Source organism: Spermophilus citellus (assembly GCF_964194105.1).
Source record: "Spermophilus citellus genome assembly, chromosome: 4".
In the NCBI taxonomy this organism is placed as follows: Eukaryota; Metazoa; Chordata; class Mammalia; order Rodentia; family Sciuridae; genus Spermophilus; species Spermophilus citellus.
The window spans coordinates 180,819,336-180,840,591 of NC_138185.1; the positions used below are offsets into that span (position 1 = coordinate 180,819,336).

The following is a 21,256-nucleotide window of genomic DNA, read 5'->3' on the forward strand; positions in this document are numbered from 1 at the left end:
TTTAGAGATATACATGTGTTAAAGCAGGTTAATTGTGCTGCTTAGAAAATATTTATGAGAATTCAGCTGATTTTTTTTACATTGGCTTTAAAATTAAAAATTTTGTTAAAAATTCTTTGAAGATCTGAAAAGTAAAAAAATGTAAATAAGCACTATACTTTTTATAAATATAATTAGAATGTTACTTTAATGAATAAGTTAACAATATTGTTAATGTTTTCTCATCATTTAGTGATTCTAGATTATTTAATCTTATATTTCTCATCATATTGTGGGTTTTTGTAATGGACACTCCTAATGTGAATTTAAAATTATCAGAAGTTCATTCTCAAATGAGAGGTCATGTACTCTTAAACACTGCATATCTGTATTATTCAACCCTATGTTACATTCTCTCATCTAGGGTTCACAAAATGCCTGAATATTAAAGTTTATAGTTGTTGCGATGGACTGTTAGGATGACCTCAGAATGATTGACTTATGCTGCTCAGCAAATTAAACCTAGGACTTTGTGTATGTGAGGCAAGCACTCTGCCATTGAGCTACACCCCCAGTCTTTGACCTCAGATTTATTTCAAGATTTCGTCATTGGAAAATTTTAAGCAGTTTTTAAAATATACATGTTTTGCAGTTAAATTTTATTTTGTCATATTATTGTATTATTAAATTTGTTTTATATGTATACTCTTGTCTTTTAGCTCAAGTCACTATAGAAGAAATCACTCCTCTTGTTCCCCCTCAATCAGGAGATAAAGGACAAGAAGACCTCACAAGCTATTTTCTTGAAGCACTTTTAAAATACATAGTAATTCAGGTATGTGTCATCTTCTTTGATATAATCCTTTTTTTAAGCTCTCTCACCATTATTCTGTCTTAGTAGATATTTGCTTATTTTCTTGAAGACTGACAAATTTTCACTTTGGAAAATATGCATTAGTATCTCCTTCCTGAAATAAAAAAACTGGAGCGATTCTGAAACTCTTAGTTGATGAGGAAAATTTTAGTGACTATAGATTAGATCTATTTTCTAATGCCATCATTGATAATCAACAGTTGTGATACTGTAAATGAAAAGCTAATAACTGTTAGATTTAGGGATCAGTATGTTAAAATGTAACAATTAGGGAGGTAGGCTGCAGGATAGGAATTGGGAAGAAATGTAGTTTGTACTTAAGCCTATTTATACCTTGGAATTTCTAAGCCCATATATTTTGTGAGATAACTTGTTCATCTCTAGATATGAATTGTGCATGTTCTGATTGAGAAAACTGTCTTTAGCACATATATGTTTCTTATTACTTCCAAACTTAGAAATTCCCTGTACCTCAGAAACAGACATTTAAAATTTAATTTGGATCCTGAGGTAGATTACCAGAGTTTGAATCCTGATTGCAAAATTACTTAAATACTCTGTACTTTTGTTTTCCCATTTGTAAAACAGGGATAAAAAGAATCGTATTCCATTTTGGTGTTTGAGGCTTACATAGTACAAAGTGATTAGAGTATAAAAAAGTAATTAGCACACAGTACATGTTCTATAGCAGATAGTTGTTATCATTATTATTACTAGTTTTTAAGAACTTTTATACTTCATATAGATTTTTTTAAATTGCCATGCTGGTTTATTGAGAGATGATTTAACAGTAAACTTTGACATTTAGGTTTACAATTGGATGAATTTTGTTACATGAAATATTTACCACAAGAAGTGTTTTTGTCACCCTCTAAAAGTTTTTTGTCACAATAGATAGTTTTCATTTTCTTTATTTTCGTATAAGTGGAATCATATAGTATGTATTCTTGGTTTGGTCTGCCTTTTTGTTAGCATAATCATTGTGAGAATCATCCATATCTATTATCTATCTGTAGTTCGCTTCTTATTATTATTGTATAAACATCCATTATTAACATAGTATGACACAGTCCTCATTCTGTCACCTATTGACGGTCATTTGGGTTATCTTCAGTTTTTGTTTTACTACTAGTGAGTTCATACCTCCAACCCTACAGTTCAGGTTTTAAAAAATATATTCACAAGGTTAAGCAACCTTCACTACAAATAATTTTAGAAAATTTTAGTCTTCCTAGTACAAAACCCCATTCCCATTAGAAATTAGTTCTCTTATCCTTTAGACCCTTGTGTCACCTGCCCTGGGCAAACACTGATCTATTTTCTGTCTTATGTATTTCTCTGTTCTTGACATTTCATATATAATAATATTATGTATGATTAGTATATATGTAATCATACTATATATGATCAAATTATGAAGTCAGTCTTTTTTTACTTCTTAGCAGATGTTTTCAGCATTCATCCATGTTATAGCATATATCGATACTTCATTCCTTTTATTATTAAATAATATTCTGCTGTATGGATATAGCACATTTTGTATATCTCTTCATCAATTGATGAATATTTGGTTGTTTCCTCTTTTTGGTCACTGTTGATATTTAATCCATCATTACATTCTACATTCAATAGCTGGTAAAATACTGTCAGCAAAAGTTTCTCCTCTTCCCATTTTTCTAATCATGTTAATTATTTATCTCAATACAGGCTTATGTATTCATATGAATCACTGTGTTAGTATTCATTATCGTTGCTTATTTTGATGCTTATATTGTCCTAGATTTGACCAATGGGAGTTCCTTTAATCTAACTTCTGTGTATTTTGAATTGTCCCCAGTATGCTTCCTTATATTCTAGCAGAGCAAGATATTTCAGTCTCATCTTGTACCTTCCTTGCCCCCATTCTGGAATCTTCTGTCTGTCCAAGGAGCCATAATTTATTTGGTGGTGAACTGCATTTAGCATCCAAGATCAGAGCATTCAGAATGCACATTGCTATTGCCACTTGGTGTTGCTACACCTAGATCCTACCAGTGGCTAGGATTAGAAAGTGTAAATACCTATACACATACCCATATTTCTTCCTCCTCTTTTCCATTCTCCTTCTCTGGATTGAACTCAATACTTCACATTTTCAGATTTCGATCCAGTACCACTGAAGTCATTCTAGTTTCTCCTTTCCATATTTATAACTTTCTTTACTGAAAAACTTGACTCATATTATTCTCTGTATATTTACTTATTTTATCAGTCCTTCTTTTAGGTTATCACATCTCTCATTACCACACTGCCTTGCTCAAAGACCTTCTCAGCTTGATTGGGCTCCACTACTCTATTCTGGGCCTTTGATAGCACTCTACTTATCTTCCTCACCCTATTAGAGTTATACACCAGACTGCATAGTTAATACTATTTTTATCCCCTCTTGCCCCCCTCCTCCCATTTCATGGACATTCTCCTTAGTTTCTCAGGTTCTAAGTCTCTAAGTCTCCACTGGGTTACTGCCTTTGCTACATCTCTTTCATGTGTACTCTGCTTCCTGTGTTCAGCGCTGATTATCTGCACTTGACTATTCCCACTGCTTACATACACGTATACACCTACAGCCACACATGCCTATTTTGTATGCCTTTAACCTTTGTCTTGAATTATTCAGGAAGGGGCAGAGGAGAAAGAACATTAGTATCTTTATCATTAGTAGACCCTACTTTTGAGTTTTTCAGTGCATATTTTACTTCTAAGATTTCTTTGAAATATAATGTATTTGTATATTAGACCAATTTAAGATTTTACCTTTTGCTATATATTATGATCTTCACAGTATTAATAGTTCAGTAAATTGTAACCTTTTATAAGCTTGCTTCTAGTGGCTAACAATTATATTTAAGGGACTCTGTCTACTGGGATATTCTAATTATATTGTTTATTTTTAGGTAAAAAGTTTAGAATGGAAGAACAAAGAAAATCAAGAAAGGGGATTTTCATTTTTGTTTTCACATTTTAAAAAATATTACTTGCCTTATATTTTTCCAAACATCTGCAAGGAGAACAGTTTATATCATCCTGTACTTGGTAGGTAGTGTTTGAAATTTTCTAAAAGATTGCATTGCATAAGAATAAAATATCTCTAAGTACAATGTTGGCATTTGTTACTTTTAGAAAACTGACCGCATTTACTATTTGTATTGGTTTATAGAGATATTATACTCAGATTCATGCTGAAAGTAAATCTATATTAATATGAAATTTTCATTGATAATGGAAAGATTTTTTCCAACTTATTTTTTCATGTCATCAATTAGAAAAGTTAGCCCACTAAAAAAATGTGTTATTGAAAATTAAACTGAATTACAATGTTTGGTATGATCCTTAGACTATATTCCAAATTTTCTTCTTAAAATCCCTCAAGGGTTCAATCAAGTATTAGTCTTACTTGAATTCTGTATGAATAATCACATTGTTATATATTTTGGTCATATCTTGTCCAGTAATGAAGAATTTTGCCAAGGTATCTGTCAGAGCCTTGAAGCTAGAACCTTATAGACAAATCCTAATTTAGAAACACACCTTTGCCATATACCAAAGACATTGGTAATCTGTATGTAGAAAAGTCTTTTTTTGGGAAAAGATGTTCCTTAATGCCACATTTAGGTAATTAACATGCTCAGGTAAAACCTCATACTTTGTATGACTTCAGAATATTGTGTTTCAGTCTTAGGTTAAGTAAAGTAAACTCTCATTTATTTTACATGGTTCTGGAAGTATCTTTGTACTTAGGCAAGATTCATTGAGCTTTTTGATGATATTTTGCAAAAAGACATGTTTCCATATATCAGCCTGTTATATATAGTTTCCCTCTCTGGGTTCCATGCTAGCATTTAGCAAATTTTAACATGCTTTAAAAAGTAAAATAAATAAATAAAGCAATTTCTAAAACTAGAGAAGCAGTCTAGTGTTTTCTCAAATGCTTAAAAATGTAGGTTTAGCTAAGCGTAATTCTTTTTCTATCATTTTGCTTAGATATCCCACAGATGAGACCAAAGCCACATTATATCATGATAAAGAAGGATGCTGAAACCAATGAAGCTATCTATTGTACAAAGGAGCCTTTCATTAAAGCTCGTGTTATTGTCATTCGTTGGCTAGTTTCTTTCTGGTTGGAGCCAAAACCACATACAGGACCTCATATTCCTGGGATGGAAGGTGAAGTCTTGCCAAAGAATATTCAGGTAATAAACAAATGAGAGAAGTTTGTTAAAATTAGAAATGCCTCTTATGATTTAGTTCACTGATTTCAATTGCCTCGGGTATACAGCACATTTTAAACAAATAATATTGATATTTCATTTGTATAAATATATCCTGTAAATACAAATTTTAACAGTTCTTATAGAAGTAATATTTATTTAATAAGAAATAAAACTTGGGTAACATAGAACATAATTTTAGTTGAGTCTCAGTTTCAGCTTCTGATTTACTTCTGTATTTACTTTAGTGCTACAGTAGTCCCCTCTTACCACAGGGAATACATTCCATGACCCTCAGTTGATTCCTGAAATTATAGATAGTACTGAACCCTGTACCTGCTATTTTTTTCCATGTTTATCCATACTTATGATAAAGTTTAATTTATAAATTAGATACAGTAAGAGATTAATAACTATTATAATAATAAAACTAAACATTTATAACTATGTTATGTAATAAGTTATTTAAAGCTTATGAATTATTTCTGAAATTTCCACTTGATACTTTCAGACCATGGTTGACAGGGTTACTAAAATCATGAAAAGCTAAACAACATATAAGGAAGGACTACTATATATAGTATTAAAAATATTCTGAATTGTAGAAATAAATTCTTTCAAGTGGAAAGAACTACAGTCAAATGGTAGGACCATGATAACCCTTTTTAAATTCTAGGCATTCACAGAATGCAGATTTTCAAAGTTCTATCCCCACCCTTTCCCCATTTTTCAACAAAAACACTGAGTCTAGAAATGTAATAAAAAATTACACAACTCTACAATGGAAGAATGGATATTTAGATTTCTGTTTTGTTTTTTTTTTTTATAATTAAACAGTTTACCTCTTTTTCATATTTCTTTTTTGTGTTTTCTTTCTTCGGTGTTATCTCAACTTGTCTATATTATGGTATTTTTACGATTATTTCCTTTTCTCAGATTTTTGTGTTGAATTTTTAGGGGGGTAGTATACCATGTAGACTTCCACAAATGGAACAAAAGCCAAATTTTCTGAACTCTAATGAACACACTTTATACTTCCAACCTGTTTTTTGGGGCTGGGAGTGTGGCTCAAGTGGGTAGTGCGCTTGCCTGGCATGTGCAGGGCACTGGGTTCGATCCTCAGCACCACATAAAAATAAAATAAAGACGTTGTGTCCACCAAAAACTAAAAAATAAATATTAAAAAATTCTCTCTCTCTTAAAAAAAAGAACTTTGTTTCAAATCCTCTAGAAAGAATTATTAAATGCAAAGACTCTGAGGTAGAACTATTTTTCTTGTCCCAGAAAATTATAGACTTTATTGATTGTGAAGGTGTATTTAACCCATTAAGTCATGTTTTCAAATCTGCAAATATTTCAAGGAAGTTGACACAGGTATATTAAAATAGGTAATGTAGTTTATTATATGATTTATTATCACTAATATTAATGATGTCATTAATAGTATTTTGTCATTAATAATAATAGTGACTATTACCAAAAGATTAGAACTCTAAAAAAATAAATATTTATCAGAGTTAAATAGTATATTTGTTGCTCAATTTTTTTTTTTTAGGTTTTCCATGAAATGAATGATGGGACATGATGGGTTAAGAAGGCATATTTAAACTTTCTTATTTTATGGATAACAAACCAAGACCAAAAATTGAATATCTTAGCAGAAAGTAATATACATTATCAGAATAGTGCATTGGCTACCATATAATAGTGGTAATTTACTTATTACCATTTCAACAGTTTTGCTCTTTTTTTTAAGAGTTAAGCTTAATCTTCAATCTTGGTGAAAATTGTTATTAAAATATAGAATTTGGGCTGGGGATATAGCTCAGTTGGTAAAGTGCTTGCCTCACATGTACAAGTCCCTGGGTTCAATCTACAGCACCACAAAAAAAAAAAAAAAAAAAAAAAAAAAAGAATTTTTCTCAAATGTTCCATGATTTTTGTTTAGTTTTATTTGTACTTTTTTCTGTCATAAATTTTGTTTCCTTCCTTATTTGTTTTGTTCACTTTAGAATTTTTTTTTAAATTAAAGCATCATTTAGTAAATAGTCCAGGGTTACTACTTCTAAGTTATTATTCTCTAAGACATAGCTTTAACTAGTAGCTTGTTTGAATTACTTAAATTTAATTATACTTAGGTAGATGATCAGTTACTACACATTTTGGAGTTTCTGTGTTACTTGGATATTGAATTACTTGTAATGCCACTTAAGTATATAGAATGGATTCTAAATGAAACTCTATGATTGCATTTTAAACAGTGGTATAAGTTACTTGTAGAATGCTTTGGATTCTTCTAGTATTTCCTAAAAACTATATTCCCAGATATATGATTATGATATTCTTTCCCTTTTGTTTTTATTTTAGAGAGCAGCTGCTAGTTTGGTTTCCAGAGAAGAAAACAAAAATGATAATGCTGATAAAGCAGACAGAACTACAGAACCAGAACAATCTCATTCTAATACAAGCACTCTCACAGAACGAGAACCTAGCTCATCAAGTCTCTGTAGCATTGATGAAGAACATCTCACAGACATTGAAATAGTTCGCAGAGTTTTTTCTTCTAAAAGAAGTAATGTAAACTTTGTAACAGAGATATTTCGTCAGGTAAAATGCTCAGGTTTTTTGTTTTGTTTTGTTTTGTTTTTGGGTACCAGGGATTAAACTCAGGAGCACTCAACTACTGGGCCACATTCCCAGCGCTTTTAATATTTTATTCAGAGACAGGGTTTCACTGAGTTACTTAGTGCCTCATTAAGTTGCTGGCACTGGCTTTGAACTCCTGCTTCATCCTCCTGAGCCACTGGGATTACAGGCATGTGCCACCACACCTTGCGCCTCTCTGTATTTTTAAGTTGTAATAAAGACTTTAATATTGTGTATACTGAGTTTTAGTTATTTAAAATTTATTCTTTATGAAGGTGTTTTTTAAAGTTCATATTTAGTTTTTTAAACTTAGATCTAATCCTTTAATGTTTTCCATTTACTTAAAAAAATTTTTTTTAGTTGTAGTTGGTACAATATCTTTATTTATTTATTTTTATGTGGTGCTGAGGATCAAACCCAGTACCTCACACATGCAAGGCAAGTGCTCTACCATTGAGCTACAGTCCCAGCCCCCCCCCCCATTTAATTTTTATGTATTTTAGTTAAATAACTTTTTCAGGTCCTCATGAATGCTAAGCACTTTTTTCCCCCCCTCAAAGTTCTTCTGTTTTTTGTTTGTTTGTTTTTTAGTGCTATTGATTAAACTCAGATAAAGCAGACAGGCATTTGATTTATTAGTCAAATGCTTTATGACAGTGCTATATCCTCAACTCCAGAATAATTTTTCAAATTTCTCACTTATGGATTGAAACTTTCTGTAATTTGACTAATAATTTATAAAGAATTTGTTTTATCTTCTTTTCTATCATCAGTACAAGGTAACTTATGAATATAACTGATATTCCATTGCTTTTATGCTGCTTTCATAGGTTCATGGTTTGGTTTGGTTTGGTTTTTGTGCTGATGATTCAACCCAGGGGTGCTTTACCACTGAGCTGTATTCCCAACCCTTTTTATTATTATTATTTTTTTTTATTTTGAAATGGTGTGTCACTTAAGTTGCTAAGCATCACACTATGTTGCCCAAATTGGCCTTGAATTTGTAATCCTCTTGCCTCAGGCTTTTAAGTCACTGGGATTACAGGCATAAGCCACCATTCCCTGCCAAAGGTTCACCTTTGTCCTCTATAGAGCATTCTGAAATTAAAGTTGATTAAGAAAAATATTACTTGGGGGTGGGACAGGGAGAAAGAAAGAGGAAAGATTTTAAACAGCTAGTTCACATAAAGGTACCTGGAAATTCCAGAGTGTACATTCTTAGCACATAGAAGTTTGTGGAAAATAAACCCTATGAATTAGTTCCCAGAGTTTTTGAAACCCTAGATTCAATTCCTAGCATGGCAAAACCACCCCCAAAACTCACTGTTCTTTATAGTAAAAGTATTTAACTTTTTCAGGTAAACATTATTGAGTTTTGTAGCTAGGATGTAATTCAAGTCGTAAAATAAGTTAAGTGATAGATGTGGACTAAAACATCCAGATCCTGATTCTTATAGTTGTCTGCAAAAATTTATTGAATGATTCAGGTTTTCCAGTTCTTGAGTCAGTTTGATCTGTTTTTTTTTTTCTAGGAATTTGTTTATTACATTTATTTTCAAATTTATTAAAGTTTATTATATTCTCTAACAATCTCAGAAGCATTTATATTCATGTTCTTCCTTTTCATTCCCATTAGTATTTATTTGTCTCTTTTTAAAAAATATTTGTCTATTGTTTCTGTTCTTTTAGGTGATCTTTGCCCAGGAATTTGTTGTTTTATTAATCTTTTCAAACAATGAACTTTTGGCTTTGATTGATTCTCTGTGTATTATATTTTTTCTTTAATTAATTTTTTTCCTTCTTATTTCGAAGGAATAAGAAGTTCTCTTGATTGTATTGGTGATTCTTTTCCTAGCTTATTAATTTTTAGACTTCATTTTTTTCTCATCTAAATAATTTTTAAGGTGTTAAATTACTTCTTAATGTATTTTTAGCTGCATTTTAAATATCTTTAGGTGGAGTTTTTTTTCTCCTTTTTTTGGTGTGTGTGCTACTAGGGATTGAACCCAGGGCTTTGCACATGCTAAGCAAATGTGTAACCACTGAGTTATATCCCCAGTTATTTTTACATTTTTATTTTAAGACAGGGTCTTATGATTCTCTACCTTAGCCTCCCAAGTAGCTGAGATTATAGGCATGCACCTCCATGCTTAGCTGTATGTAGCATTTTTTTTGTAATTGCTAAGTCCTAAATATTTTCTTATTTTCATGATGATACCTTCTTTGACCTATGAGTTATTTAGAAGTATTTATCTTCCAAACATTAGATTTTTCTAGTAGATCGTGGTGGCACATACCTGTAATCCCAGAACTCAGAAGGGCTGAGGCAGCAGAATTGCAAGTTTCAAAGCTAGCCTCAGCAATTTATGGAGACTCTAAGCAATTTAGCAAGACCCTGTCTCAAAAGAAAACAAAAAAGAAAAGAAAAAGGGCTGGGGATATGGCTCAGTGGTTAAATGCCACTGGGTTCAATCCCCGGTATCCCCCACTCCAAAAAATTTTTTTTCTTTTTAGTTTTCTTTTTTCTTACAAACAGTTGCTAATGTATCGTTTAAAATAAGTTCCAATTCAAGTGGGGATACTGGAGTGAAGTTGGTCATATTTATGTGGATGTTTAAATATGCCACAGTGAAACCCATTGTTCTGTAGAATTATTTTGCACCAATAAAAATTGTTTCTAAAATAAATAAAACTCATGTCCTAATATGTAATCAGTTCTCATAAATGTTCTGTATGCCTGAAAAGAATGTATTGTTTAAAGATGTACAATGATTTGTAAAGTCCATTAGATGAAGCTTAAGAATTGTGGTGGTCAACTTTTCTTTATCTTACTGAATTTTTTGACTGGCTTGACCTCTTAGCGTTATAGAGAGGAGTGAGTTAAAATCTACTTTGGGCTTGAGATGAGGCCTAGTGGAAGAGTTCTTGCTTAGAAAGTGTGATACCCTAGATTCAATTCCCAGCATGGCAAAACCACCCCCCCAAAAAACATGAACAAAACTCCTATTTGGATGGTGATTTGTGTTTTTTATTTATTAATTTATTATTTTTTTTTAGAGAGAGAGAGAGAGAAAGAGAGAGAGAGTTAGTTTTTAATATTTATTTATTTATTTATTTATTTAATTCTTGGCGGACACAACATCTTTGTTGGTATGTGGTGCTGAGGATCGAACCCGGGCCGCACGCATGCCAGGCGAGCGCGCTACCGCTTGAGCCACATCCCCAGCCCTGATTTGTGTTTTTTAATTTATAATTCTGTTAATTTTTCTTTATTTTGAAGTTATGTAATTAAGGACATATAAATTTACAAGTTTATTATTTTATATCTTCTTGATAACTCAGTTTATATTTGTGTGTGTGTGTTTGTGTGTGTGTGCGCCCGCACGGGCGTGCATGCGTGCATTGCTAGGAATTGAGTCCAGGGCCTTGTGCATTCTAGGCAAACACTCTACCACTGAGCTAAATCTCTGGCTGGCTACCTCTATCTATGTATCTATTTTTATCTTGAGATAGAGTCTCCCTAAGTTGCCAAGGCTGACCTTGAACTTTAGATCCTTCTACCTTGGCCTCCTTAATTGCTGGGATTACAGATGTGCACCACTACACCTGATCCTATATTTCTTTTCATTTGTTAGAAATTATTTTTGCTTAAAGTGTTTTGTTTGTAGCTACTTTGAGTATGTATGCTACTTTCTATTAGAATTACACTCATATTATCTGTTTAATATGATCTTTTAGTGCCCTTCAAATTTTTATGCCTCTTGTAAATGTGGTTGGATTTTTAAGAAATCTTTCTTTTAATTGCAATATTTTGTTATTTTTTCTTACCTTGTCTATATTTTTTTCATTATCCTATTTTTTGCCTTCTTTTTATTTTTTTATGTACTTTTCCATTATAATTTAATGGGTAACCATTGATAACAGACACTTTAATTCATAGGGCTTTTTTTTTTAGCTTTATTGAGTTATGTTTGATAAATAAAAATTTTATGAAGCCAGGCACAGTGGTATGTGCCTATAGTCCCAGATACTCATGAGCCTGAGGCACGGGGATTGCTTGAAATTATGAGTCCAGGGTTGGCCTGGCCAGCCCAGCATGTATATATTTATTTATTTGGTACTGGGGATTTAATCCATTGGGGCTTTACCACTTAGCTAATCCCCAACCCTTTTTATTTTTTCATTTTGAGACAAGATCTCACTAAGTTGCTTAGAGCCTTGCTTAGTTGCTGAGGCTGACCTCGAATTTATATTCCTCCTGTCTGAACCTCCCAAGTTGCTAGAATTACAAGTGTCACCATGGTCCTATCTCTTCCTAGAAAAAGAGAAATTCTGTATGTTTATGTTATATCATATGTTGTTTTGATATGTGTATAGTTTATGATTACAATATCAAGCTAAGGAATATGTTCATTGTCTTCATAGTTAGGAGTTTTTGTGTATGTCTGTGGTATAAACAGGATCAAATCTCTTAGCAAATTTTGAGTATAAAATAAAGTATTGTAAACTACAGTTACCATACTGTAAGTAAGCTATCCTGAATTTATTCATCTTATACAACTGAGTTTTTTGTACTGTTTGACCAACATCTCCCCATTTTATCCATTGCCCAGCATCTAGTAACATTCATTCTATTCTCTGCTTTTATGAATTTGACTTTTAAAAATTCTTCAACTAAACGAGATGTAGTAGTTGTCCTTTTGTGTTTGGCTTATTTTACTTAGCATAATGTCCTCAGGTTCCTCCATATTGTTGTAAATGGCAGGAGTTCCTTCTTTTTAAAAAAAAATATTTATTTTTTAGTTGTAGTTGAGCACAGTACCTTTATTTCACATATTTATTTTTATGTGGTGCTGAGGATCGAACCCAGTGACTCATGCATACCAGTCGAGCATGAGCCACATCCCCAGCCCAGGAGTTCCTTCTTTTTTAAGAGGTGGAATAATATGCCATCCTATACCACATTTTCTTTTGTACATTCAAACTTTGATGGCCATTTAGGTTGTTTCTACATCATAATAATGAGCATATAAATAAATATCAATTATTTTGAAACAGTGATTTTATTTCCTTCAGAAGTAAACACAGAAATCAGATTGCTGTATTATATGATAGTTCTTAAATTTTTGAGGAACTTCAGTACTGTTTTTTCTGATGTTTGTACTAATTTATATTCCCACCAAGAGTGAACAAAGATTCCTTTTCCTTTTCTCTGTATCATCATCAACACTTGTGATCTTTTTTAAATACTCATCATTTTAATAGGTATGAGATGACTTGCATTTCTCTGACGATTAGTGATTGAGAATTTTTTCATAAACCTGATGGCCATTTATCACCTTTTATGAAATGTCTGTTCAGATTCTTTGCCCATATTTAAAATTAGGGTTGTTTTTGCTGTTTTTGGAGATCCTCATCTATTTGGCCATTAATCCTTTATCAGTTATATAGTTTGCAAATATTTTCTTCCATTCCAAATGTTGCTTTTTCACTCTAATAATTGTTTCTTTTCTGATGCAGATCTTTTTAAATTTAGTATAATCCTACTTGTCTATTTTGTTGCTTGGTTTTGGTGTCATATAAATAAAATTATGGCCAAGATCAAGATCAAGAAGCTTTTTTCTTATGTAATCTTCTAATAGTTGTGTAGTTTTAGTGCTTGTATTTAAGTCTTTTTTTAATATTTTAGTTATAGGTGGACACAATATTTTATTCTTACGTGGTGCTGAGGATCGAACCCAGTGCCTCACGCATGGTAGACAAGCACTCAACCTCTGAGCCATAACCCCAGCCCTGTATTTAAGTCTTTAATGTGTTTTGAGTTGACTTTGTATGTGTTGTAAGATAATGGTCCAATGTGATTTGTCTGCCTATTGGATGTTCAGTTTTTCTAACATCATTTGTTGAAGAGACCATCCTTTCCCCATGTGTATTCTTGGCACCCTTTTTGATAATCAGGTGACTGTAGATGTAGGGATTTGTTTCTAGGTTCTATAGTCTGTTTTAATGGTGTGTGTATCTCTGTTTTTATGCCAGTGCCATGCTATTTTGATTACTGTAGCTTTGTAGTACATTTTTAAGTCAAGAAGTGCAAAATCCCTAACATTGTCCTTCCTTCCTTCATTTTCTTTTCCTTTCTCTTCTCTTTTCTTTTCTTTTTTCTTCTCCTCTTTTCTTTTCTCCTCTCCTCTCCTCTCCTCTCTTCTCCTCTCTTCTCTTCTTTTCTTTTCTTTCCCTTCCCTCTCCCAGTATTGGGAATTGAACCCAAGACTTCATGCATGCTAAGTAGTCGTTCTTTCTTGTTCAAGTTTACTTTGGCTATTCAGGGTCCTTTGTTACTTGCCATAGAGAAATAGGCTGCTAATATGTGGACTTGAATATCCCGGTTCTGTCACAGTTATTTCTCATTGTAAATTTATAAATTATCACTTTTATGTATTAGATTTTAGCTGTGGCTAACATCAATATTTCTTTCAGATCATGTGTGTCAGTAGCATATTTTAGAATCTGCAAGGATAAATAAATATTGGGTAATGATAACCTAAAGATAAGGAATATAACCTTTTTCACTTTGGAATGTAGTTTGAATGTATCAAATCACTTGGGAATATAGTTTGATAATTTAATAAATAATAAATGGTACTGGGCAAATGAAATAATAAATAGCTCTAGAGATTGCTAATCTTTTAAATTATTATCCTTTATTTTTTGAGTTTTAGGTTCATAACAAAATTGAAAAATATAGAGAGTTTCTATAGGAATTTTAGACAATAAGTTAAATTTTTAAAAATAAGTTAAATTTTCAGGATTTAGAATAGAACTTCTTTGGACTTAAACTATTTTAATTTAAATCTTTAAGCAAGGATGAACTGTTGCTACAACTATAATATAAATAGCGATCAAAATGACTTGATAACGAATCTGCTAGAATATGAGAGTGAGAATTTAGGAATGGATTTGTTCAGTTGAGGAAAGTATTAAATATTTCTAGGAAATCAATAATATTAAAAAATTAAAGGATTGCTAAACAACATTAAATATACTATTGAAATTGCACATTAACTTTTTCATCATTATCTTGGATGTGGTTTTTTTGCAGGTTTGATTGAGAGAAAATAAACTCCTCTTTACCACTTAATTATTAAATATACCTATTGGATAATTCTATTGTATAAAGTGCCAGGTTTTAGGTAAAAGGTCTTATGATTTTTAAAGTTAACATTAAATTAGTGGGTGGTGGTTCTAAAATGAAGAAGTAGAAGCAATTTTTTCTTTTTTATTATTCTAATTTGTTATATATGACAGCAGAATTCACTACAAATCATATTACACATATAGAGCACAATTTTTCATATCTCTGGTTATATACAAAGTATATTCACACCATTTGTATCTTTATACATGTACTTAGTGTAATGATGTCCATCTCATTTCACCATCTTTTCTGTCCCCATGCCCATTCTCTTCCCTTCCCACCCCTTTGCCCTATCTAGAGTTCATCTAATTCGCCCATGCTCCCCTCCCAACCCCACTATGAATCAGCCTCCTTATATCAGAGAAAATATTCGGCATTTGGTTTTTAGGGATTGGCTAACTTCACTTAGCATTATATTCTCCAAGTCCATCCATTTACCTGAAAATGCCATGGTTTTATTCTCTTTTATTACTGAGTAATATTCCATTGCATATATATACCACAGTTTTCTTTATCTATTCATCTATTGAAGGGCATCTAAGTTGGTTCCACAGTTTAGCTACTGTGAATTGTGCTGCTATATACATTGATGTAGCTGTGTCCCCGTAGTATACTGTTTTTAAGTCCTTTGGGTATAGACTGAGGAGTGGGATAGCTGGGTCAAATGGTGGTTCCATTCCAAGTTTTCCAAGGAGACTTCATACTGCTTTCCATATTGGCTGCACCACTTTGCAGTCCCACCAGAAGTGTATGAGTGTACCTTTTCCCCATATCCTCACCAACACTTATTGTTGTGTTCTCAAAGCAGCTATTCTGACTTGCGTGAGATGAAATCTTAGAGTAGTTTTGATTTGCATTGCTCTGATTGCTAGAGATGTTGAACTTTTTTTTATATATTGATTGATCGTATATCATCTTCTGAGAAGTGTCTGTTCAGTTCTTTGGCCCATTTATTGATTGGGTTATTTGTTTCTTTGGTATTTAGTTTTTTGAGTTCTTTATATACCCTAGAGATTAGTGCTCTATCTGATGTACAAGTGGTAAGAAGAAGCAATTTAATTGTGTTTTCATTTGTAAATAAAATGTAAAATAGAAATGGTAACCATAACAGACATTTATAGCGAAAGGACTTTGAGAGTAAGATTGAGTATTTTTACTGTTTTATTTTGCATGTTGAGATTAATTATGTTTTACTGTAAAAATATAGTTTGCTATTTAATTAATTTATTTATTTGCAATATTGGGTATCAAACCCAAGAATACTCTACCATTGAGCTCCATCCCTAGCCCTTTTTATTTTTTATTTTGAGACAGAGTCTCACTGAGTTGCTGAGACTAGCCTTGAACTTGTGAACCTCCTGCCTCAGCCTCCCAAGTCTGAGATTACAGGCCTGTGCAACTGTGCCTGGCAAAATGTAGTATTTTTGTGACAAGGAAAATGTTTACTTTTTTTTTTTTTAACATTAATGACAACCCAGAAAATATCTAAAGCAAAGAGTAACTAAGACATTCCTTTCTAAGTATTTTGCCTTATTATTTAATTATAGATCTTGATTATATGTAAAAATGAAATATAAAAGCTTTAATTTTTTTTCTTTATATGCTTAGAAAAGCTAACCTGCCTTGTTAAATGTGATTTTTTTAAAAAATCTCTTTTTAGTACTAGGTATTGAACCTAGGGGCATTTTACCACTGAGCTACATCCCCAACCCTTTTAGAAATGTTTTTATTGAGACTTGTGTCTCACTGAGTTGCTTAGGGCCCTGCTAAATTGCTGAGGCTGGCCTCCAATTTGCAATCCTTCTCCCTTAGTCTCCTGAGTCTCACAGATTTCAGGCATGTGCCACCACAGTCAGCTTACATGTAGTTTTAAAAAACATTTTGTATTCTAATTTTTATTTTTAAATTAAAATCATTTTATCAAAATGTATTTTAGATATAATCTCAAAAAACAGTAATGATGTTAAGTTACAAAAATGTGGTTTGTTATGAAAAGTTGTATTTATATATTGAACCTTGTAAGAGCATACTTTTAATGAAACAAGAAATACTATGATTCTGAGATGGTATAAAGGAAGCCAATCTTTGTTCCTTTTACTTGAAATCAGTGGCTATCCACCATAAACATTTTTCTCTCGATGTATTTACAAATTATTTGGAGATAAAAGGCTTTTTGTGATAATGAATCAATGAACTTTTAAAAAAATTGTATATATCTCACATCAGATAGAAATGTGTTAGTGATTTGTGGCTAAGGAAAAGATATCATTGTCTATATCCTTTTTTTTTTTCACTAGGCATTTTTATTACCAATTTGTGAAGCAGCAGCTATGAGAAAAGTGGTAAAAGTATATCAAGAATGGATCCAGCAAGAGGAAAAACCTTTGTTTATGCAAGAGCCTGAAGAAATTGCAATCCCTTCTTCAGCCATACCTTGCATTGAAAATGTGGTCGACCATGATATTTCAATGGAAGAAGGAGAAAAAAGAGAAGAGGTAAAATTACAAGATTTATGTATTTTAGTGTAAGTTTAATAGTTTCATGAAAGAATGATATGTTAACACATATACTTAAATGTGAAGGTAAAGATATCTTTTAGTATATTTTGTAGTGTAGATAATGAAACAGTTGTTATCTCAATACCCTATTGCAAAGTTCTGTGATGTCACAACCTTAAAAAGTTAATATTGAGGTTTTATTCTGATTCTTTTAAATCATTAACTAGATCAAATTTAGATGCTGTTATATTTAGAACTATGGTACTGCATAAAAATGGATGTTATAGGTCATACTTTGTGGTATGATTACCAAACTACAGTTCTCCCTCCAAGGGTTGTATTGGCTAGCTTATTCTATGAATCGCTACCCAGCATAAACCACTATGTTCTGAATTTTTCCCTAAACTCTTATGCTCTGATTAAAAAATATGAAACTTCTGACTTGATAAAATATAGTGATCTGTGATAAGAAGATGGAATTTACTCACAGAGGGAGAACTAGAGAAAGGAATGTAGAGGTGACATTTGGGTCCCTGATTCGATTTATTCTTTAAAAGCCTAAGTGAATTCTTATCATTTGGTTGTTTACCCTTGTAGTAAGTCACAATATCCAAGAAGCAGAAGCTGAGATGGAGTTAGAAAAACAAAAAGTTTATCTGTTTTGTCTGATTTTCATTTTCACCAAAAAATATCTTACTAAATCTGAATAGGAATAATTATTTATTTACTTTGGTGATTAATTAAATTTTACCTCACCAGTGAAATTTAATCAGTGTGTTATAGTATGAATAAATAGGCCAATTTTATGGGGATACATTGAATCTGTGGGTGTATACACATTTGTAGAATACTTTCTCCTACTTGTAAAAATGGATTTTTTTTTTTTTTTTTTTTTTTTTGTACTGGGGATTGAGTCCAGGTTTGCTTTACCACTGAGCTCTATCCCAAGGCCTTTTTATGTTTTATTTTGAGACAGGGTCTTGCTAAATTGCTGAGGCTGGCTTCAAATTTACAATCCTCATGCCTCAATCTCCAAGGTTACAGGCATGCACCTCTGTACCTAGCTTGGGAAAAATTTAACTAAGAAATATAATTAAGGCTGGGGGTTAGCTCAGTAGTAGAGAACATACTTAGCATGCATAAGGTTGTCTTAGGTTCAATCCCCAGCACTTCTCCCACAAAAAAGCATGAAAATTATAATTGAAGTATGTAAAATTAACAATATAAATTATGAAATGATATTCACAGTACTATTTGTTATATATCAAGGGAAAAAATATCAAATGTTAGTCTAAATATTTTCCCAACTTCTGTAGTCATACTATGCCTAGATGATTCCTTCTTCAGACATACCTTACATTGAAAATGTTGTAGACCATATTTCAATCTAAACCTGCATTCTTTACACAAGAATGAGAGTATAAACAATCTATGTATGCAATTTAAAAACAGTGGAAGGAATGAACAAAGAGAAGGATGGTGAGTTAATGATATAGGTGTGTTGAATAACTGTACTCTATTGGTTACTTAAATGGAACAACATTGTTATTAGAATAATGATTTTTCAAAATGCCAGCAACTCTTTGTAATGGTATGCACCTAACCCAAAAGATATTGATTTGCATTTCTGGTAAATTTTGTAACTATTAAAATCATTTCAAAATTTTGGTGTAATAATTATAATTGGAAATAGGTTATAGATTCAGATAATTACATTTGAAAGACATTTGGAATAAAAGATGTGTTTTTCTGTGTGTGTGTGGGAGGGGGCAGGTTACAGGACTATCATGGACCTTGTAGGATGTTTAGTATTCCCTGGTGCACCTCAAGGTATATATATAAAATCCCAGTGATGTATATTTGTTCTTGTGATAATAAAGCATCCTCATAAATTTCAAAGTGTCCTCTAAAGCGTGGTGTTGCCCACCTAGAGAACCACTTTGGTAACATAAATGTGAAAAGACATCATTTTCACTTTCACATAACTTGTGGTTTAGCAAGAACAGAAATATACAAGGTATTATAAAACAGTGTTACTGATATGATCTTAGACATGAAGGAGGAAATACTTGTACTGTGCTTGGTAAAATCAAGGAATGTTTAATGGAGGAGGTAGGATAATATGGGAAAGGAGGTAGACAAATGGGAAAGGATCACGTGGTAAGAATAACATCTATAAATGTGTGAGAAACCTTGAAGATATTTTTATTTGGCTAGGTAAGAATAGGTGGAGAAAGTGATAGAAAAATACAGACAAGGATTAGATTCTGTTCACTAACTTCTATGCCCTGTTAATGGACTTTGATTATATTCTGGGCTCTGGAGAACTTTGAAGGATTATGAAAAGATCGTACAGACCCAGAGTAGAGAGTAGATTGGAAAGCAGTCTAGAGGCAAGAGAGATCAGTTAGAAAGTTTTAGCAAAGTTCAGAAGCGAGATGATAAGTAGCTGCAGTAGGACAATGGCAGCTGCAGTGGAACTATAAGAAAGAGGGTAGATATATTAGTTTCTTTTGTGGTCGAACCAGTTGTGCTTTGATAATTAATTGGCTTAGAGAGATGAGTAATGGGCAGGTGTTCCAAGTTTATTTGTTTTACAGCCAGGGTTGTTGCCACTGGCACATGAATAGGAATTTTTATTTTTTTACTTTTATTATGTTTTTAGATAGAAAATTTTAAAACTGCAAGTTTGTTTGTGGTGGCTAAATGGGCTGGATGGGTTATTGGGAGGCTGCTCTGATAGAGCTGAATTTCAGTTACCACTTCAAATAATGGCAGAATAGTTTGTATCAGACTAAACCTCCTGCATATTACAATATAAGCTTAATAAAAATATTTTTAAAACTATTTGAAAATATTGGTGAGTTACCAAAAGTAGGAACAAAGTAGAGGGAAACTTTAAAAAGAAAACTAACACTGAGTGAAATTTCTGTTTGTATGCTTTTTACCTGAGGGATTTCTAATCTATTAAGACTTGTAACAGCTAAAACTCAGGCAGAAAACTGTAGTCTTAGCGGTTAGAAGTATTAGTATTAGAATGATGGGAATTTACTACTCTTAAATAGGATAAATAGAAATTATTTTCTATTTTTTAAAGTTGTTTGAATTCTGGTATTTAATTTAGAACAGAATTATCTTTTACAGAGCTTTAAATACTATAATTCCATTTTCTAATGTGTGAGAGAATGGAAGGGTTTATACATTACATAATTTAGAAAAATGTCTCAATATCTGAAATGATATTAATTCTAGATAGTCATTATGGGTGATTTTTTTTTGCTTTATATTTTTGTCATTGAGATTCTTTATAGGGAATATAGATTGCTTTTGTAATCAAGATATAAACTGTTTTGACAGAAACTTGTTTCATAGTGTGATCTAATAATTTCATTTCCTTTTTTAGCTTACCTGACCCTTTTTAGCACTCTTATGATTGAAATGTTAAAAACTTGGTATTTTGCTTCAGGAAAATGGGACCAATATTGCTGAGCATGTTCGAAATTCCAGTTGGGCAAAAAATGGCTCCTACCAAGATACTCTTCATAATGCCACTGAAGAAGCCACAGAACAAAACATACAAGCTGGTACCCAGGCAGTTTTGCAGGTGGATTACTTTGTTAGCTATGTTTTTAAAACAAAATAATCATTAAATAGTTCAAATATATATAGTTCATGATTTCAGTATATAGTATGACTTCTAAATTGTAATAAATCCATCCCCACATTTATCAATTTTCATTATGTCATATTTTTTATTTTTCCTTTTTATTTTTTAATCACTTTATTTTTAAATTGTTTATTTATTCTAATTTGTTAT

General features: G+C 31.9%; 1 protein-coding gene across 10 annotated transcripts in view; it reads left to right on the forward strand.

Moving 5' to 3' along the window:
• Positions 1-21,256, forward strand: part of RALGAPA1 (Ral GTPase activating protein catalytic subunit alpha 1) — a 224,815-nt gene that overhangs the window by 42,112 nt on the left and 161,447 nt on the right. For all 10 annotated transcript variants that reach the window (XR_014021551.1, XM_081290574.1, XM_081290575.1 and 7 more), the window contains 6 exons: positions 699-814; positions 3,787-3,925; positions 4,874-5,082; positions 7,468-7,707; positions 17,239-17,436; positions 20,906-21,043. Coding sequence is in view for 9 of the 10 variants with exons in the window: in XM_081290574.1 (XP_081146700.1) it covers positions 699-814; positions 3,787-3,925; positions 4,874-5,082; positions 7,468-7,707; positions 17,239-17,436; positions 20,906-21,043 (1,040 nt within the window). In the remaining variant the exon portion in view is untranslated. The remainder of the gene's footprint in view (positions 1-698; positions 815-3,786; positions 3,926-4,873; positions 5,083-7,467; positions 7,708-17,238; positions 17,437-20,905; positions 21,044-21,256) is intronic.